General features: G+C 42.4%; 1 protein-coding gene across 1 annotated transcript in view; it reads left to right on the top strand.

The window, feature by feature from the left end:
• The window catches only part of Tok (tolloid-like protein 1 tolkin), a 75,658-nt gene that overhangs the window by 49,959 nt on the left and 6,651 nt on the right, over positions 1 to 19,048 (top strand). The window contains exons 4-9 of the mRNA XM_076830405.1: positions 57 to 332; positions 12,373 to 12,765; positions 13,656 to 13,834; positions 15,170 to 15,400; positions 15,553 to 15,777; positions 17,266 to 17,733. Coding sequence (XP_076686520.1) covers positions 57 to 332; positions 12,373 to 12,765; positions 13,656 to 13,834; positions 15,170 to 15,400; positions 15,553 to 15,777; positions 17,266 to 17,733 — 1,772 coding nt within the window. The remainder of the gene's footprint in view (positions 1 to 56; positions 333 to 12,372; positions 12,766 to 13,655; positions 13,835 to 15,169; positions 15,401 to 15,552; positions 15,778 to 17,265; positions 17,734 to 19,048) is intronic.

The raw sequence follows: 19,048 nt of genomic DNA, 5'->3' as shown, positions 1-19,048 counted from the left end.
ACACTCTGCATTGTTTTTTAGGAGAGCTGTATTTTTCCTGCACCTATTCTTTTCAGGTTGGAGTCGACGACGCAACCATCGAAAAAGAGGCATTCGTCTCGGAAGCAAAATCGTCAACCCTCGCGCTCAGCGCAGAACGCGAACGCGACGAAATCGAGGCACACTTTTTTAAGGGCATCCCACGAGACTGATACGTCACCGACGACCACTGAGAACACAGATCGAATGAAAGAGGGGAACATGGAGAACATCGAGGAAGTGTTCACCGTTCGGCCTGACAGCAGCACGCAAAACGTATCGAAACGCCGTCATCGTCGTCATCATCGCAGAAGGTATTTAAGTGACTTTTTCTTTCACTGTAAATGCGTGGTCTAATTAGTTGCCGTATTGGCAGTGTACCGTGAAGATTCTCATCGGTTCTTAATTTCTAACGACCAAGGTTCAGGGGAAAGCTGAATATTCCAGGAACGTAGAAATTATTTAGAAGAAAGCATTCGCTGAAATTTGCAACGAAGAAACATTAGAAAATACGGTGCTAGAATTGCTCGGAGATGGAAATAAGAAAATCGTGCCGCTTCGGTTGCACGCAGTGCGATTGGAACAATTCTGCGGCAGCCAGGCGCATTTATCAAATGAAAGTTGTCAGATTTATTGGGAACGGTTTAGATTCTAGTGGAAATTTACGATGCTTAGGCTTTCCACGGGATATTTGTATTCGATAGGAGGCACGAATGAAGATACGAAAAATCAGGGAGTTATAAATTAATGCGATACTACGCGATCGGGTTTCGCGTTTTCGTTTCACGTGACTGCACCATCTCAATGCGAAGGATTTGAATGAAAATAGGACACCTTTATCTTTACACGGCACCTCGCTTTTTTTACTTCCTCTTTATTTTTAAGCGGATTACCTAGACAGAACTATAAAAGAGATGTTTCCTAATGTAGCTGATAATTTAATAATTACCCTTGGGAGATATCGATTTCAACCATTTATAAAACTGATTTATTCTCACACGGATTATTATATCGGTAGCTTAAGAACTATATATTAATAACTTAATATTAAACTTATTATTTTTCCATTTGATGATTGCTTTTTCGCGCTGATTAAATCACCTGTGATTATCTAGTTGTAAAATGAAATTCAGGAGAAGTTAATTTCGTTCCTCACCACAGAGTTATTAAATTATTTGAATGGAGGAGCTCCGAGATTCGTCAGAAAATAAAAATAAGTCTTCCCAACGTAGTAGTGATTAAGTATACCTATAGCCGGGCTGGATAGACTTCAGCTGGCACCCTCACCATCATCAACAATTTTCCTCTGTTGGAGCTGCTATGCCAATAACAATGGCCGTCATCGTAAAGCTGGAAAATGGGGACCGATAGTGCCGGCCGGGCATTTTCAGCCCTTGGACTGCCAATAACGTGTCAACATCGGCACTAGTGTCTCCGTCCAGTCGTACATGTGTCTGTGCGTAGATTATATGCTTCGCTGGTAAAAACATCTGCGGGGATGAAACACACAAGAGGGGGTGGATGTGTAGTGATATATACTATCGGAAAACTGTATTCGAGGAGAGCCTTCTTTCATCGGTGCTCAAACGAAACTACCCTTTTTTTTTTATACTAACGCAACTGAATTTTACACTACAACTTTTTAATCAACCGAGGTCAGCGTGAGCGTTCCTCATCTGACGATTTAATCTCGCAGGTATTCTCGATTTAAGAATTCGTTTGTTCATTTTACTGCGAATTTCGTTGAGACTGCGCTCGGGAATCAAAGGGTTTAGGGCAGCCCTTCAGCGAGCGTTCACTTTCCCGTTGACACAAGCTTACGATAGGCGTTTGTTTATGGCCTGTACCCGACTCTGTGAAACACGATCGCACTGTGATTCCCCAATGAGGCTCCAGAGAGTTCTGGAGAGGATCGGGTCGGACCCGATACCTTTGACGTGGTTAAACCTTGAATCTGTAGCGATTTCTACCCACGTATCTACGCGACTCTCGTCGAACGAGGTCGCCTTAAGAGGACCGTCTCAGAAGCTGTAAACTCTGGCCGAGACTTCTGTGACATCAAATTTCACTCTTTTATTCTCTCCCATTCGTTTCGTTTAACGGCGAAAAGTACCGCAGATATCATATTTACTCTCGATAACGTAGATTATACGAATAAAGGTAACTCGGCGTTATTCTACAGAGAAAAGAAATTGGTAGAAAAAAATATGGAAGCCAGTGTTTTATAAATTACGTTCAGACCAATGAAAGTTTAATTACTTCCTTATTTACTAAATACCTCGTTGAAATTCTTATAAAAATGAGACACAAGAATTCCGCGCGAGAAGAGAAGAAACACAAAGGCAGCAACGAGGTCCCGCAGTCCATCTTTTCACAGCCATCGGAAAATCTCTCGCGTTGTAAATTTAAGTCGGCCGTAAGCAGCGAGTAAAAAGCTGAACGGGGGCAAGGCGCATTAATTTCAGCCAGGGGTAGGTGCAATCTAATCGTGGCTTAAACGTTTTTCATTTGAAGGATCCGGGGGGTGACTTCGCCCTATCGATCTCCCTCTTTCCCTGTTTTGCCCCGACCGCCCTTTTCCGTCGTTTCTCGTTTTAACTTCCCCGGGAATGAAGAGGCAAAAAGATGAACAGAGCGGCGGAAGAAAAGGCGGGAAAGGATCGTTCGAAGGTGGAAAGATGGGAGGAGAGTGATTTATCGAGATCAGCCAGTGGGAATTTCGTATTCAGCGAATACGTCGTTCTATCGGAGGGTAGAGGATCGACCCCCGTAACTCATCATTCCCCACTGTCCTCCGTGACTTCCGTTCTTCCGCCTCGTATCTTCCCCCATTTCCCTCGCGGACCACTCTTCTTTCGCTGCGCGTTATCAGGGACACGGGGTTATCGCGGTTGTTGTCCGTCACCTGGACACTCGGATGGACGGTTGAAAGAGGAAGGAATTTAAGGCGCGCTTCCCAATGGATTCGATTAAAACGGGGCGGCCGTCACCGGAAGCCGCCATAACGCGCACTCAATTCTCCCGCAAAATACGGATGGCCCAATTCTTCTTGGAACTTTTCACGTCCCTCGATCCAGAATAGGAGTTGATTAAACGCGGATATCCAGGGATCATTTAGTAAATTGAAAATATCGCGGGATACGAATTACGTTGGTATAAAGGGATCTTCTATAATAATATTAAACTATATATATACGTGTCGTAAACTTATTTCTTAGAAAATATATCCAGGGATCATTTAGTAAATTGAAAATATCCCAGGATACGAATTACGTTGGTACAAAGGAATCTTCTATAATAATATTAAACTATATACGTGTCGTAAACTTATTTCTTAGAAAATATATCCAGGGATCATTTAGTAAATTGAAAATATCCCAGGATACGAATTACGTTGGTATAAAGGAGTTTTTTATAATAATATTAAACTACGTGTCGTAAACTTATTTCTTAAAAAATATATCCAGGGATCATTTAGTAAATTGAAAATATTCCAGGATGCGAATTACGTTGGTATAAAGGAATCTTCTATAATAATATTAAACTACGTGTCGTAAACTTATTTCTTAGAAAATATATCCAGGGATCATTTATTAAATTGAAAATATCCCAGGATACGAAATACGTTGGTATAAAGGAATCTTCTATAATAATATTAAACTATATTACGTGTCGTAAACTTATTTCTTAGAAAATATAAACCACGTACTTTCAGCAGAGCCAATACGAGACGGTAAGAATTTATTTCTCTGCGGTCTTCCGACTACATAGATTACCCATTATTCGCGTGCAGTTTGTTAGGCAGCCAGTGGAAAAATGGATTTGTTTCTACTTTCAATGGAAATGGAAATTGTAAATGCTACGCGAGAAGAAAGATAGACCAATGCACTGTGTGCAGAATCAGCCATAAAAACTTCGTCCCGATAATCAATTTATCGATTGAATTAATTCATCGTATTTTGCAAGCAACGTTAAACGCCCCGATATTTATTCGATACACAGTTTACGCCACCGGTATAAGTTATACCGGGAGGGGGCAGGCGACAGTTTAATGCGTCGGACAAACAGGCCGATTGAAATATTCCCGCGACGGGGTGAGAAGAAAAAAAAACACCACCCTTCTATCTGATCCGCTTTTATTATCACTGTGATTGATGAATAATCGTGAATCGTAGAATCCAGGGGAATCGGTGGATTATTTCGGTATGGCGGGGACACTGATATATTATATTGTGGTTTATTGCTCGCCGGTTATGGGGGAGGTCTCGTGGCGGCGGTGGAGATGAATCGACGTTCGAAGGGGTGGTAACTAGCGCACGTCAAAGCTAATAGAATGATCTATGCGTCTCGCGATCGTTTGATTGAAATCCACGTCGACTCGCGGCCGATGCCGCTCGCCGATGGAGGCCGAATGGTTTTGTGAATGACGCCCCAAAGAGAGAACGATGACATTTTGTAAAGGGTGCAGCCGCGCGTCGAGACCCGTGACTTTGCGGCGAATTTACTGCTCGCGCGATCGGATCTGATGGGGTTCGCGTGTCTTTCATTTGCTGCGCCGCACGATACCTACAGGCGCGCGGATAGGTACAGGCTGCAGAATCAGACATTTCTCTTTACTTTTTAACCGATTTCAAAAAGAAAGAGGTTCTCAGATCGATGCGTTTGTACGTATGTACGAGGGTGGTCTGAAAAGTTTTGAGCCTCAACATGAAGACGATCGTTACTCGTCTAAACCATTTTGGTACTACAATCCTTAATGCGTGGCAAGATAGCTGTGAAAATTTCAGTCATTTTAGACGCTCAGTTGTTATTTCACAGTCATTTGTGTCGGTGGGTATCAGTGTTTTTGTAAAGAAATGGAAAAGATTGAATATTGTGCCGTGATTAAAATCTTGTATTTGAAGGGCAATACGTCTACGCAAATTAAAGCCGAGTTGGACGCTGTTTGCGGGGACTCTGCCTCATCATTTGCCACCGTGAAAAGATGGGCAGCAGAATTTAAACGTGGTCTGAAAATTTGCCTCGGAGGACAGAGATTTTCATCGAATGAGGAGATTATCGCATCCGTAGACGCCTATTTGCAGAGCAAGACGCTAACTACTATTTGGAAGGTTTAAAAATGTTGGAGCATCGCTGGGAAAAGTGTATCGACTTAAAAGGAGGCTATGTAGAAAAATAAAACTGCATTTGCCCGAAAAAATATTTGTTACTATGTTAGGCTCAAAACTTTTCAGATCGCACTCGTATGTTAGTATGTATTATGTTTGTCCGCGAATTTCTCCGTAACTACTGGACCGATTTTCGTGAACCTTATTGCACTTAGTTTAGCCTCAATCAACTAAGGTCAATGAGAAAGAATTACCAAAATCGGTTAAGTAGTTTTGAAGTTACACCAAAAATAAGAAATCAGTTTCATTATTATTGGAATCTTCGGTTTCTTTTTTTTACGCAGCTCCTTTTGTAGGCCTGCCCATATTTTTTAACACAAATGTAGTTGTACAACTTAAGTAACTAAAAAAAGTAAGACATACAAAATTAAAATCGACTTTAAAAAAATAAACATGCACTGAAAAGTGAAAAATAAGTTTTTTCTTCATTTAATCTGCAACTCTCAATTTTTTGAAGTCGGTGCTAGATTTACAGTGCAAATGATGAGGCGCCGACATAAAAAACTAGAGAGTCATAGATTAAATAAGGGAAAAACTTATTTTCCACTTTACAGTGTATTTTTATATTCTTGAAGTCGGTCTTAATTTTTCTTTAATTTTGTATTCATTGTTCGTTCTTTATATACAGTTTTAGGGTAGTCGACATCAAATGGAATCTCCGAGAAAAGCTTTTATGATTCGCGAAATTGTTTTTATTTTTGAATTATGGTTACTGTACTTTTATAAGAAAGAAAAATCGATCAAATCATGTGACTGACAGTTTTGAGGAATGTACTTTCCATGGAATTCGCCAGTTAGCATCCCGAAATCGGTATATTTTAATTCTGCACGAGGATATTCGGTTTATGGTGCCATAATGAAGGAATTGTCCAATAATTCATGGTCTGCCGCGCGTGAAATGAAATTGCAAAATGTTTCCCGTGAAATCATGATACGGCGAAGGAAAAAAATACTGCTTCGGAGCAGTGTCGAATGAATAGAGAGCGGGGGGGGGGGGGTTTCGCAAATTCATTGCATAATATGAAACGCGTTATTGCGTTCTAATTGGACGGCAAATATAGAATTCATTTCACGCCCGATCAAGTGCCGCGACGAAATTCGCGTGTACGCCACCGAATAAAGCGATCTCGAGTGAGCAGCATTTGTCATCAATGAAAATGCGGCATTACTCGAAAATCTATTCATTGCAGTCGTTCCCCGTCGTGCGCGTGTCAGATATATGCGCCGACAATAATCACCCTATTCCAACGCATCCGCAATGAATATTAAATTCATTAAACGACTGAATAGAAGAATAATTCCAATGGAAAATATGTATTTCACTGTCGCGTCATGCATTTTCAATGTTTACGGCAGAGTACCGCAAACATTTGCAACACCTGTGACGCTCAAAAAAATTTCCAGAATTTCTTTAAACTTTAAATACATATATTTCCGAAATGTTAGAGAAATGCGAAAATAATAGAATACCAGCGTTTCTAAAACCCAAGGATTTTCGTGGCTAAACCAGAAGGGACTAGATGGTCCTTGGTGAAAACGAGGAATGATTTCGTTTTACTGCCACTTCCCTTTTACTACGAAAAGTATCAGCCACCAATGACTTCGCTACCTGCTGGACCCAGTTAAACCTTCAAACCAGCTCGGGTCGAAAGTTTCGACATAGGGATTTAATGGGTCCCGAGATTAGAGGGAACTGCACGATTATCGTTACATTTTATACCCCGGACTGCATTTTGCGGCTACCACCTACAAGATCGCCACGATCAAAACAATGGACCGGGTTCCGTAGCCGCCGGCACTTACTCCTGGACGTAGTTTTAAGCAAGACGTATCGCTGCTACCCGGATGCTTCCTTCGCTGCCATAACAATTAACCCCGAAGTCAAAGGAAATGTACTTCTGGATCCGCTCGGCTGCTTTCCTCGAAGTTACGAATGCGCCTAGAAAGGAAGCAAGAGAAGCAAAGAATTAAAAGTAAACAGCTTTAAACGGGCCGGAATAGAGAGCAGGCGTTAATTAAGGAACAATGAGATTGAAATCTCCATTATAATTGGGGAAAAGAAGCACGCAGAGTACTGAGCTCGCAAACTTTATCGTTCCTTAAGGGGTTATGCCTACCAGCATGGTCCGAAGACTCAAGTATTTTCGGGATTTTTTTTTTTTAAATTTGGAGAAGTTTTTGAATAAACGGTTGTATATTCGAAAGTATATATTTTAAAGTTCTTGTAGCTTTTTTTTGCAATGCGATATGTAAATAAATAATGGAATTATAAGCGATCTTCCGGCAGCGTTTTTTTTTTATTACGGTGACCACTGTAGGTTTGACCTGGTTCAACAGAAATAAAACATTCGACCAAATTTAGTTAGTATATTAGATTATCTTGTCCTTAATCGTGGCTTCTTCGTTTCCCTTGCGTAGTTTTTATTTAACAGATGAAAAATGATGAAACATGAGCGCGATTCTGTGGTGAAAATCGATACTTTTGCTATGAGAAGCCGCTGTTTTGTAGCAAATTAATATTTTGGGATAATGAACGATTAAGGACAAGATAATCCAATATACTAACTAAATTCCCGCGAATTCTTTATTTCAGATGAACTAGGTTAGAATTAGAGTGGTCACTGCAAACTACTGAAAAAAATCGCTGCCGGGAGATCGCTGATATTTTATTTATTTATTTATACTTTCCATCGGAAAAATTACCACAAATAGTTTAACATGCACACTTTCGAATACATACAAGTTTATTTAAAAAAGTCTTCGAGTTTGGTAAAAAAAAAATCCCGAATATACTTGTGTTTTCAGACTTTGCAGGTAGGCACAACCCCTTAATTATACCAGTGGTATAAATGTCTCGAAAGCTTTCTCCCCGAGCGGCTTTAATTCTTCGCACTGAAAACATTTCAATCACAAATCGCCTGGACGCAAATGAATAACCTTTTCCTCGTTCAGCTTCCTGCCACACGACTGACAAGTAGTATAACCCAGAAACCAGACAGACCGCGGTTCCTCCACGCCAACGATTAAAACCGAGCAGAATCCCAACAGCCCCCTCTCGTTCATTTCCCTTTAAACTGGCTCCACCCCTGGCCGGGGGCCGGAGTAACAGATATTTATTTCACAAGACGAGGCAAGGGGGTCAATCGTAAAGCGTAAAGCTGACCCGGTGACGGTCTAGCACCGGGCACGATCGTAAAACCAGCAAACCACCGGGGACCAGCGGCGAGGGGGAGATGGGGCGTCGTTAAAGAAAGGCTCGCTGCTGGTTTTTCTGCGGCGTGCTCCGTGAATTTCTACGATTTGCACGTGTGCAAGCCTCGCCTCTCTTTTCGCTGGCAGCGCGACCCTTAATGGAGCTCGCCAGAGAGAGAGAGGGCCCCTCTCCCCCCTCCCCGTTAATTAATTGTAATGCCGCGCCGATTCAGTAAGCGCATAGCTCGACTGCTGCCGGTCGAGAGTCGCCGCTAGAAGGGTGGTGTTCACCCTCGCGGTCCCGCAGGGGGTGGGTAGATAGAGGATCCGTTGGAGAATTACGCCCCCGCGGTAATTAGTACTAATAAACGAGGGGCAGAAGCCGGCACACGCGTGAGCTCGTTCCGCGGCTTACGCCGATGTTTACGCGAGAAAGGGGGCAGAATTATTTTTCAAAGTGTCACTCCCCTCGTTCCTGCCGCACACCTCCGTCCCGCGTCCCACTCCCCCACCGCGTCACCAAAACAGCCCCCGCGCGCCGTCGTGCCCGTTCGTTTCTTGTCACGGACTCGATATCACTTGCTCAGGCGGATTTAAACGGGCCAGGCGCGCGATAAATCGTGTCCTCCCGCCGGTGTTTACAGGGATAGTTTTTTCCCTGAAAACGTCCGCCTACCCCCCCGTTTCACCTAGCCACCCTGCGAAGTATCTCAGAGGCCTGCCTCGCGGCTTTTTGCGCTACTTCGCGCCGCTCCCTGGCGTGAATATGCATGCCGCAGCGGGGATGTATTATAGAGCCGTCAGGTATTTGCCCAGCGACATTATTGCGTTTTTGGCGTTGCGCCGCGAGTACGAACGCCACCGCGGCCAGGGGGGTGGAAATTTTTTAGCGATTGTGCGTAGGAGGCAGTACCATCGGGGCGTGCGTAACGATGTGCAAACGTCAGATCCGACCACTTCTGCTTTACATTCCTGCCTCGGCGTTAACGCCCGCTAGTATCACGGGGCCCTTTTACCCAGCGGCGGCAGAAAATATCGCTGCAATTAATTGGGCTGCGCTTGGAATTTAATATGCCCCAGGCGTGTTCCGTTACTTACGAGCCAAGATATTGCGCATGGATACCTTTGGTCCTGCGCCGATCATTCGCGAAATAAGACGCTGGTCCGAGGAGTGGAGAATCTTTATTCTTCAAATATTCCGTACTGCTAGGAAGTAATATAACGAAGTGAACGGGGGAAGTTCCTCTGCTACGAATGAATTAAGGGGGCTAGGCAGTTGATAATCGATTTTTTATTGCATTTTCCGAAAGTTCTATCTTTCCTGAATAAAATGTCGCTTGGTTTATAGTAAAATTCGCAAAATTGTAGATTTGGCTGCTAAAAACGTCAAGCAGCAACCTACAGCGTCGCCTTTGTCCAGAAACTTTAAATGCGTTTTTCTCGAATATTTTTTTCTCTTCATTTTTTTTCTAATTGCGAACGAATTGAGGTTCAGATCGACTTGGAAAAAAATACAGGATGTGTAAAACGTGTGCCATTTCGGGGCAAACTTCTTATAGGGTCCGTACAAATTCGAGATTTTCATAAAAAAATTAAGAAGTCACCGGATTTTTTTTATCAAAATCTTGAATTTTTAAAATTACAGGATGTGTAAAACGTGTGCCATTTCGGGGCAAACTTCTTATAGGGTCCGTAAAAATTTGAGATTTTCATAAAAAAATTAAGAAGTCACCGGATTCCCATGATCGGGGTTGGTTGACTTATAGTATGGGGTAGGTTGACTACAGGTACAATCAGTTAAGAAAATCTTATCAACTTATCTTAGTGGTAATAAACTAACACAATGTCACAAGAGTTGTTTCATTATAAAATATTAATTTTTTCCTTTCATATTTTAATAATGAACTGAAAAAATTTTCAACTTAAACATAAATTATAATGTATTTATAACATAGGGTAGATGTCCCAATTACTGCCAGTGTCCATATTATTGCCTTTTCCATTTTACTTGATAAAAACGTAACCTATAAAGAATAGTAATAAGAACAGTCCCAATTTAATAATAAATCATTATACTTCACGTTTTTATTAAGTAAAATAAATAAAGTGGCAGTGATACGGACACTGTCAGTAATTAGAACATCTACCCTCGTGAAATTTAAACAAAAAATAAAAATCACTTTCTGAATAACAAAACAACAATTTAAACCTTATTAACGTTATTAGCCAACCAGCCCCGACCGATCATTTTCACTTCAATAATCTATATAACCTTCAATTATTTATATATAAACAAAAATACTATGTCGATAGATCGTCTAATAAACAAAATTTAAAATACTCCCTTGACATTTATTCCATTGTTACTATATCTAGAGTGAAAAAATAAAATCTTTAAGAAAAAATATTTATTTACACAGTCAATTTTTCGACAAGCACTGATAACTGTTAAATAAACGCGCGATTGCGGGGTCGGACATAAATGCATGGCATAGTAGAAGTGACTTCTTTCTACAGTAAATCGTTCCGCAGTAGAGCATATGTCGGTGCAAAGTTATTAACAATTAGTCAACCTACCCCTTGGGACGACCAGCCCGCCCCGGTCTCCCCTGTGCAACCTTTCATCAATGTTGACGGTTGACACTCGGCGAACGTTGCCCGCGATTGCTTCACCCCCAGGGGCTGGCAGCGCGGTGTCTACGAAGCCGCGTGATCTAAACGGCACGTTTGTTCCCGAACGGAGCAATTTCAGCCGATATCGTAAAAAACCACGGTTGCATTCAATTCGCGCGTAACACCGCGCTTTATTGCCGCCGCGTCGCGCCCACTTTTACAACCGCCGACACCTGTTTTCGCGAACGCATCCTCCCCCCGATTCCCCAGGTCGTATTCCCTCCCGCGTGTTAAACGATGCCGCATAGCCCTGCATTGACTTCGCCCCGATGCCCGTGCGCGCTCCGCGTGTCCTCTATAAACTATTTTGTTGGGATCCAAGTTCCGAGCGTGTATATATGGCTCTGTCAACTTTACATTGGCATTATCTCTCTCTCGCGCTGCTATTTACTTAGTCAACAGCGGTGACCAATGTTGATTATCTCTTGGAGCGGCCCGATCGTTTTATTATGCGATACGACCGCGCGCGCACGGCGAAATTACTATTTACAGGGCAATAATGGGCCTATGGGACCAGGGTAAACCCCGAAATTCGATAGCAATATTCCAATATTAGGCTAATAGCATATTAATAACGGGAAGTCGCGAAGCCTTTAACGAGCCCGTGTACTACAGGCAACATTAAACATTTGATGGTTGCTTCGCGCCGTAAATTTCCCGGTCTTACGTGTCGCGGCCGTGGAGCGCTTCGAACCCCGTTGGCGAGTAAATTTCCCGGTGTTTCGTGCTTTACGCGGCAGGTTTCTCCTATTCGCTTCTCTTTTCTTCAAACGGTACACCGGCTCTCTATATCCCCGTGCACCTTGAAAAACGTTAAATAATGTTATGGGTCGTAAAACGAAGCTATGGGGAAATTGGCTTGGAAGATTTTTAGTGGCATTGCGTGGATGTTGCTTCGATGGGAACGTGGGATGACGAAACAGGGGTAACTCGATGGCGATGCAATTGACAAGCTAGAACTACCGCTAATTTACTATTTTTCGTTATTCATATTCAGTCTCCAGAGTTGGGCGTTGACTAAATAAAAAATTATTTAATTAACGGGTCGAATTAAAGTTACTCTAACTTTAGATTATTCCACGAGTAAAGTTCATTTTTTTATTAACGGTGAAATTAAAGTTAATAAAAGTGAATTAAAGTCAGCTTCGATTAACGTTATTCGCTACACATAGCGAATAATTTTGTTAACTTTTATTCGTTATTCGAAATTTTATTTAATTATAAACTTTGCTCTTCTCTGTCTCAGTCGCGGTGGTATAAAAGAAGGAGCCTGCAGTGAGTAATAGCGGTGGAAACGAAGGTTCTGCTTCTTTTTCCCCAGAACGACAAGAAGAAGGCACCGTCGTCGCAAGGTTCCAGTAATCAGGCGCGACTCTGACGACACCTCGGACGAGGTGGTTTCGTTGCACGACCGACAGCTTCGCTCCATCGAGTTCTACGACATGGAGCACAAGCCCAAGTACCTGGCGAACAAGCGCGGCACCACGAGGCAGGGGTTTTCGAGCAGGACGCGAAGAGCGGCGACAGCCCGCAAGGAGCGCGTGTGGGATCACGGCGTGATACCGTACGAGATCGATGGGAATTTTTCTGGGGCCCACAAGGCGCTGTTCAAGCAGGCCATGAGGCACTGGGAGAACTTCACTTGCGTGAAATTCGTCGAGAGGGTCCCGGTGGAGCATCCTAATTATATACTGTTCACGGAGAGGCCCTGCGGGTGAGTTCGCCAACGCGTGGATGGAAATTTGGTGTCGGGTGTCGGGGAGAACGAACGGATGGGATGTGGGGGAAAGACGGTGATTGATTGATAAGAAGAAGCCTTCTGCCTATTGATGCTCGTTTGCTATGACACACTTAAGTTGAAATAAGGGTGACAAGGATCTTGGTTATTCAATTTGAGGTGTTGGGGGAAATTTACTTGAGGAGCAAAATCTTTAGGATAAAGAAGGATGTACTGTAAATGGGGAAACAGTAGCAGTTACTTAACATGTATTAAAGAAGGAAGAGGACAACAATTTTATGCGGTTTGACACTCGTAGTCCAATTACAAAAGATGCAATGTTGTAATAGGATAGTTAAAGCACATTTAAGAATATCAATTTTTATATTGTACTAGCTTTACTACTCGGCTTCGTCCGAAATTTAGATTCTGATTTTATAAGAAAAATTTTTTTTATTTATTTTTTTGTGAAAATAGTCATTTAGATTCTGATTTTATAAAAAAAATATTTATTTTTTTGTGAAAATAGTAATTTAGATTCTAATTTTATAAAAAAAAAAATTAATTTTATATATATATATATACACACACTATTTTCACAAAAAATAAATTAATTTTTTTTTATAAAATATGTGTGTGTACATATTAAATTAAGGTACAAAAATGTTTCAAAAACATGCCAATGTTCCTCCAGTTTTCGGTATATGTAACTTCACTCTTTTGGGCTCGTGTTACTCATATTGCAAATGTGGTTCTGTGAGGTACCATAATGTACCACAGTGTTATTATAAGTGTGCAGATTTGGTACTATTCTAGTTTAGAAAGATAATACTGTACAATTCAATATTAAATGTTTCTTAAACCCCGCCCTGTAAATACTTTCCCAGGTGCTGCTCATTCGTCGGGAAAAGGGGAAACGGTCCGCAAGCAATAAGCATCGGGAAGAATTGCGACAAGTTTGGAATAGTTGTTCACGAACTGGGGCACGTCGTCGGCTTTTGGCATGAGCACACTAGACCCGATCGTGACCGTCACGTGCAGATTATTCGGGATAATATCATGTCTGGTAAGTGCGCCGAAAGGCATCAACTAAAATAAGCAAAGGACAGGTCCAACCTTCTGCTCCTCCAAAAACAGTCAGAAAATGCTAAGAAATATTTAAACCTGAAAGCGAGCTGCAGCATGCCGCCCATCTTCATCCCCCGCCGCTTTTACGACCCCGCTAAATTATATCCACCCCCAACATCCCATGAACTCTTCAACCACGACACCCACCCATACCTGTCCACTGAACTTGAGGAAGATCCTACTCGATGCAAACTCTACGTAAGCCTGCGTCGTAATTCGACTCTGCCCGGAATGGTTCGCGCGTTTGCCTTCGCGCCGTGTAGGCTTCCGGTCCGCGATAAATGGGCCAATTTGGGGAAGGAGCCCCAGCGAAATCACGCCAATCATTAGCGATGACATCTGACCAGGCCGCTGTTCTAATATTTACACGCTGGCCGCGCAGTCCCCGGGTGATCGCGGTTCGATTAATGGATACTCATAACGGGGATGGTAACGAGCTGTTTAATTAGCGAGACAGCTCGTCCGTGGCACCATCTGTTTACGCTCTGGAATTAGATCTTGGGCCTAACATCCCCCGACAAAATGTCACGGGTCCACGGAAATAGAAACGGGCTTCCGCGCCGCGGTTCCGTTTAAGGCCGACGTTCGGCCATTTCGATGATCAAACAGCTATCGAACGTGCACGCCAGCTAGTCGTCTATCGAATAACACTTGGCGAAACTGCCATCGAGGCAGAGAACAGTCCTCGCAACGACGAGCGGGAGACTACGCTCCTCTGACGTACGCCCCCGTTGTGTACCGGAAACGGCTGACACTGTCGAGCGCTTCGGCGGCCAGAAGTTGGACGGCCGGCGCAATCGATCGCCTTTGTTTCTTTGCTTCCAGCATTGGCACGTTTACTCCGCGGCCGGCGGGAGTTATTGGACGTGAGATCTCGCTGGTTTAACGGCGAATGTTTGTCGACGCGAAGTGGTTATTAATTTAGTTCGCTCGCGGCGCCGATAGAATTTCTGTTCGATGGCGTGTACGTTTGTTTCCGATTATGCAAAACTACAGGTAAATCGTTTGCCCGTCGACGTATGAATATTGATGTTTAAATATTAATATATCGGGTGCTTTCATTTGTAGACACGCGATAATAGTTTGTTATCGTGGTTTACGTAAATCCCTGTGTGAATGGGCAGAGTGTTGTTAACAGAGCGCGTTAAATAATTAAGGACTTCGCTGGCATCCTTTAAAATGTTACTGTGCCAGGTAGATAAATAGATGCACCTACGAAGCTCTGCTCCTTTATACGCAGCCTCGTTATGCACGTGAAACTTAACTCCCGTAGGCCAGGAATACAATTTCAACAAACTGACGGAGGAGGAAGTGAATTCGCTTGGCTTGCCCTACGACTACGATTCCATTATGCACTACGCGAAGAACACGTTCTCGAGGGGCACGTACTTGGACACAATTCTTCCGATGGAGAACCACGGGAAGAAACGCCCTGAGATCGGGCAGAGGCTTCGACTCAGCGAGGGTGACATCGCCCAGACGAATCTCCTTTACAAATGCCACAGTAAGTTGCCATTGTTGTTAATCCCTCCTTTTAAACGGAACGTTCCACTTGCAATGGGCCGGAGCAACGCAAGGAGATCGGAGAAGAGCGTTTTTACGTTTCGAGTTTGAAAATAAATTCCCCGAGACGACGCACCTGATTTATTTCCGCAGAGTGTGGCAGAACGTTTCAAGAAAACAGCGGGAGCTTTGGCTCCCCGACGCATCCGAACAGCTCGCCGCCCCCGGATGGTGAACGGTGCGAATGGAGGATCACAGCGACCCACGGTGAACGCATTGTCCTGAACATCACGTCCTTGGACTTGTTTAAGAGCAATTTTTGCCGCAGCGACTACCTGGAGATTAGAGACGGGTACTGGCACAAGAGTAACGTTCTAGGTAAGCCGCTCGACGCGTGATAACGAAACCGTAAACACCCGGGTGAAATTTACACTTACCCCTGGTCTCACTATATCACTGGGGTGTATATCGCGAATATTCTTTGCACGGGCGAAAGAACACCGAGCAAGATGTTGCCTAGACTCTTACATGGGTAAGTAATCCATTGGGAGGACGTATTTGAAATCGCAAGTCAAAGTCACACCTATCAATTATTTTAATCAGACTGCTATTCTATTACGAATGAACGCATCATAATATACACAGAGGAAGGTGTGGAAATATGGCCCCCCAGTTTGATATATCTTCCTAAAATCTGATGCATAAATTGCTTTCAATTTTTGCTTAAAATCTAGGTAAGCTAATAAGTTTATGTGTGATAAAAGGTGGAAGCAAAAGAAAAGCAATTTAATTGAATTTTATATGTATTATGATAAAATTACATTTTCGGCGCTCTTACAAAGGTAAGGGTAACATGGTCCCCTAACAAAAATCATAAAAAACACTTCTCTGGCAACATCAGAGATCGAAATTAAATGAATAAAGAATATTTAATTATTTATACACAAAAGTCGCACACATTTTCAACTTTCTCGTACGATGTGCACTTGCTATGTGCCCATAATTCGCATATGATGCATTTAATCCATATTTCGTCGCGTTGGTCCATGGCATAACGGCCGCCACAAAACATGCATAATGCATCGGTGTTATCAGAAGCTTCACGAGGAATTTCGATGTCTGAAATATCAGCGGATGATTTTTGGGGCTCATTACCCGGGGGGCCATATTACCCTCCATTGTGGGGAACTACAAGTTTTGGAAAGATTATATTTGAAAATATCAAAGATTAAGTGACCTTACTTATAAATATCGATTCTAACTACCTTGTATCAAATATATCCCGACACACAACACTTTAACTTTCTTAACCGACAAGAAATACTTCTTGGGGACGACGAAAGGCTTTCCTTTTGCTATTAGCCGCTAGATATTTTTGTTAATAACATGAAAATCACGTGGGGACCGAATTACCACCTTTTCCTCTAATGAAATATATAATATCTAAAGCAGAACGCTTCTATATGTTCGTGTGTTTGTCTGTCGCCTAAAAACTTACGATCGTTAAACTCTGAGATCACGAAATTTGCATCAGCTCATTATGCCTGAATAATCCAGACGAATGTGACCATTTTCACAAAAGGGAACTAAAAAAAAAATTCTTTTTTATACAATCAGAATCTAAATTTCGTGCAAAGCCGAGTAGTAAAGCTAGTAAACTATGCTCACGAGTGCATCCAGTAGCCCTGCAATGCTCACAGATTTTGGAATAACTAAGGAACGGCCACTAAGGAATCGCAACTATTTTATAAATGGCTCACATTCCTCGCTAGGTACCCGACATCCCGGTCGTTCTACCCATTTCGTATAGAATCTAACTTGGCGTGGCCCACAGAATTAATAACGGTCAGGTAAATCGCGATGCAGGTCGTTTCTGCGGCAGCGGGAAGATCCACGAGCCGGTCGTTTCCACCGGAAGTCGAATGCTGGTAACGTACGTGACGTCCAGTCGTCAGAGCGGGCATCGCGGTTTCACGTCGACCTACGAGGCCGTTTGCGGCGGCGACGTCGAGCTGGATGGTACCGGTCATTTAGAGTCGCCGAATTACCCGGAAGAGTACCAGTCCAGCAAGGAGTGCATTTGGAAGCTCTCGGTGCCGCAAAACTACCAGGTCGCCCTAAAGTTTCAATCCTTCGAGATCGAGAACCACGACAATTGTGTGTACGACTACGTGGAGGTGCGGGACGGTCATAACGCGGACTCGCCGTTGATCGGAGTTTATTGCGGCTACAAAATACCACCGGACATTAAGTCCACCGGGAACAAACTTCTGGTGAAGTTCGTTAGCGACGGATCGGTGCAGAAGGCTGGATTCTCAGCTACGTTCATGAAAGGTAGGGTTTCACAGTTGTACCTTCGATTACGTTAGTTGGTCGAGGGTGGTGGACATGTGTAGATATCCTTGGCCTGTGCGCATTGATCCGAATCTTGACAGTCAGTTAGAAATATTTTCCTGTCTGAAAGGAATTAGGTACGAATAGTTTGCGTGAATAGTTTGAGAAAGTAGATGGTCTTTCTGGATATTTGGTGAAGGTTAAATGAAATCGATTTCGATAAGCTGTGTTAATTACCTACTAAGGAAAGAATCGTGGGGGGAGCCGAGTTGAAAGGATACAGATATTTTTAATGCAAATTCAGTAAAATTCATCAGGTGATTATAAGAATTTATTTAAAGAATAATTTCGAGTTTTCTTTTCTTTTTACAAAGCTCTTCAATTACTTCAGTCGTGGTTAATTTAATCTCCTTTTTCTTTGGGGTGCCAGGACCCCTTGGCCCCCTCTGGGTGCGCCACTGGGGGAGTTCCCCTAGTGAAGGACGCTTAAGGTTTTTCTCAAATAAGAAGAAATAAATAATAGTAAATCAATCTCCTTAGTCGAAACCTAATTGTCGTTTTTTTCTATCCCCTCTACGGTTTACACTGAATAACGGCTCGGTAGCGTTTCAGATATCACAGATATAGCTAATGTCCGGTATTAGGTGTCGTCCAGCGTTAAGGGGTCAGTCCACTGTGAAGTCGTGAAAAATTGCCATTTCTTAGGATTTAGTTTTTAGTAAACGGAATGACCAACGTAAATAATTTTTTGTCTACTTGTTAATACACTTATTGAAGGGAAAAAAATATTTTTTAAATTTTTAACAGTCTTTTTTTAAATATATATCGCACTGATGTAAACGCCTTGAGAAAGCGATGTAATGCTGGTGCATTTGAAACAAAAAGTTCAAAGTGTGTTGTAATCATTATGAGTGTGGTTATCGCCGGAACCAGGATTATTTTTACTGATAAAAAATTAGCAAAATGGCGGAGGTTTGAAATTTAACTGTCGAAATACAGTGAATTTTTCAATCACTTTGCCTCGTAAAAAGTATGAAATCTTTAATCAAAGAAGGTTTTTGTAGTCCCGGTCATAGCCACTGATATGCTGAATAACGTGTAAAAATTGCAGACTGATTGGTCAAATAGTTATTTTGCTATCACCTGCACCAGTCGAAAAAATATTGCTTTGAGATAATCGCGTTTAAAATTTTATAACAAATTAAAAAAAACTATTTTAATTTTTTTTTGTATAATATAAGAATAGCTTAATAAATACCAAACAGATTTATTGCATTATATGTTGTATCTACGGAGAAAAAAATTTGTAAAAAGA

This window comes from Andrena cerasifolii, chromosome 2 (assembly GCF_050908995.1).
Source record: "Andrena cerasifolii isolate SP2316 chromosome 2, iyAndCera1_principal, whole genome shotgun sequence".
NCBI classification, from domain to species: Eukaryota; Metazoa; Arthropoda; class Insecta; order Hymenoptera; family Andrenidae; genus Andrena; species Andrena cerasifolii.
Note: the sequence above shows the minus strand (reverse complement) of the source record. Positions and strands in the feature narration are given on the sequence as shown.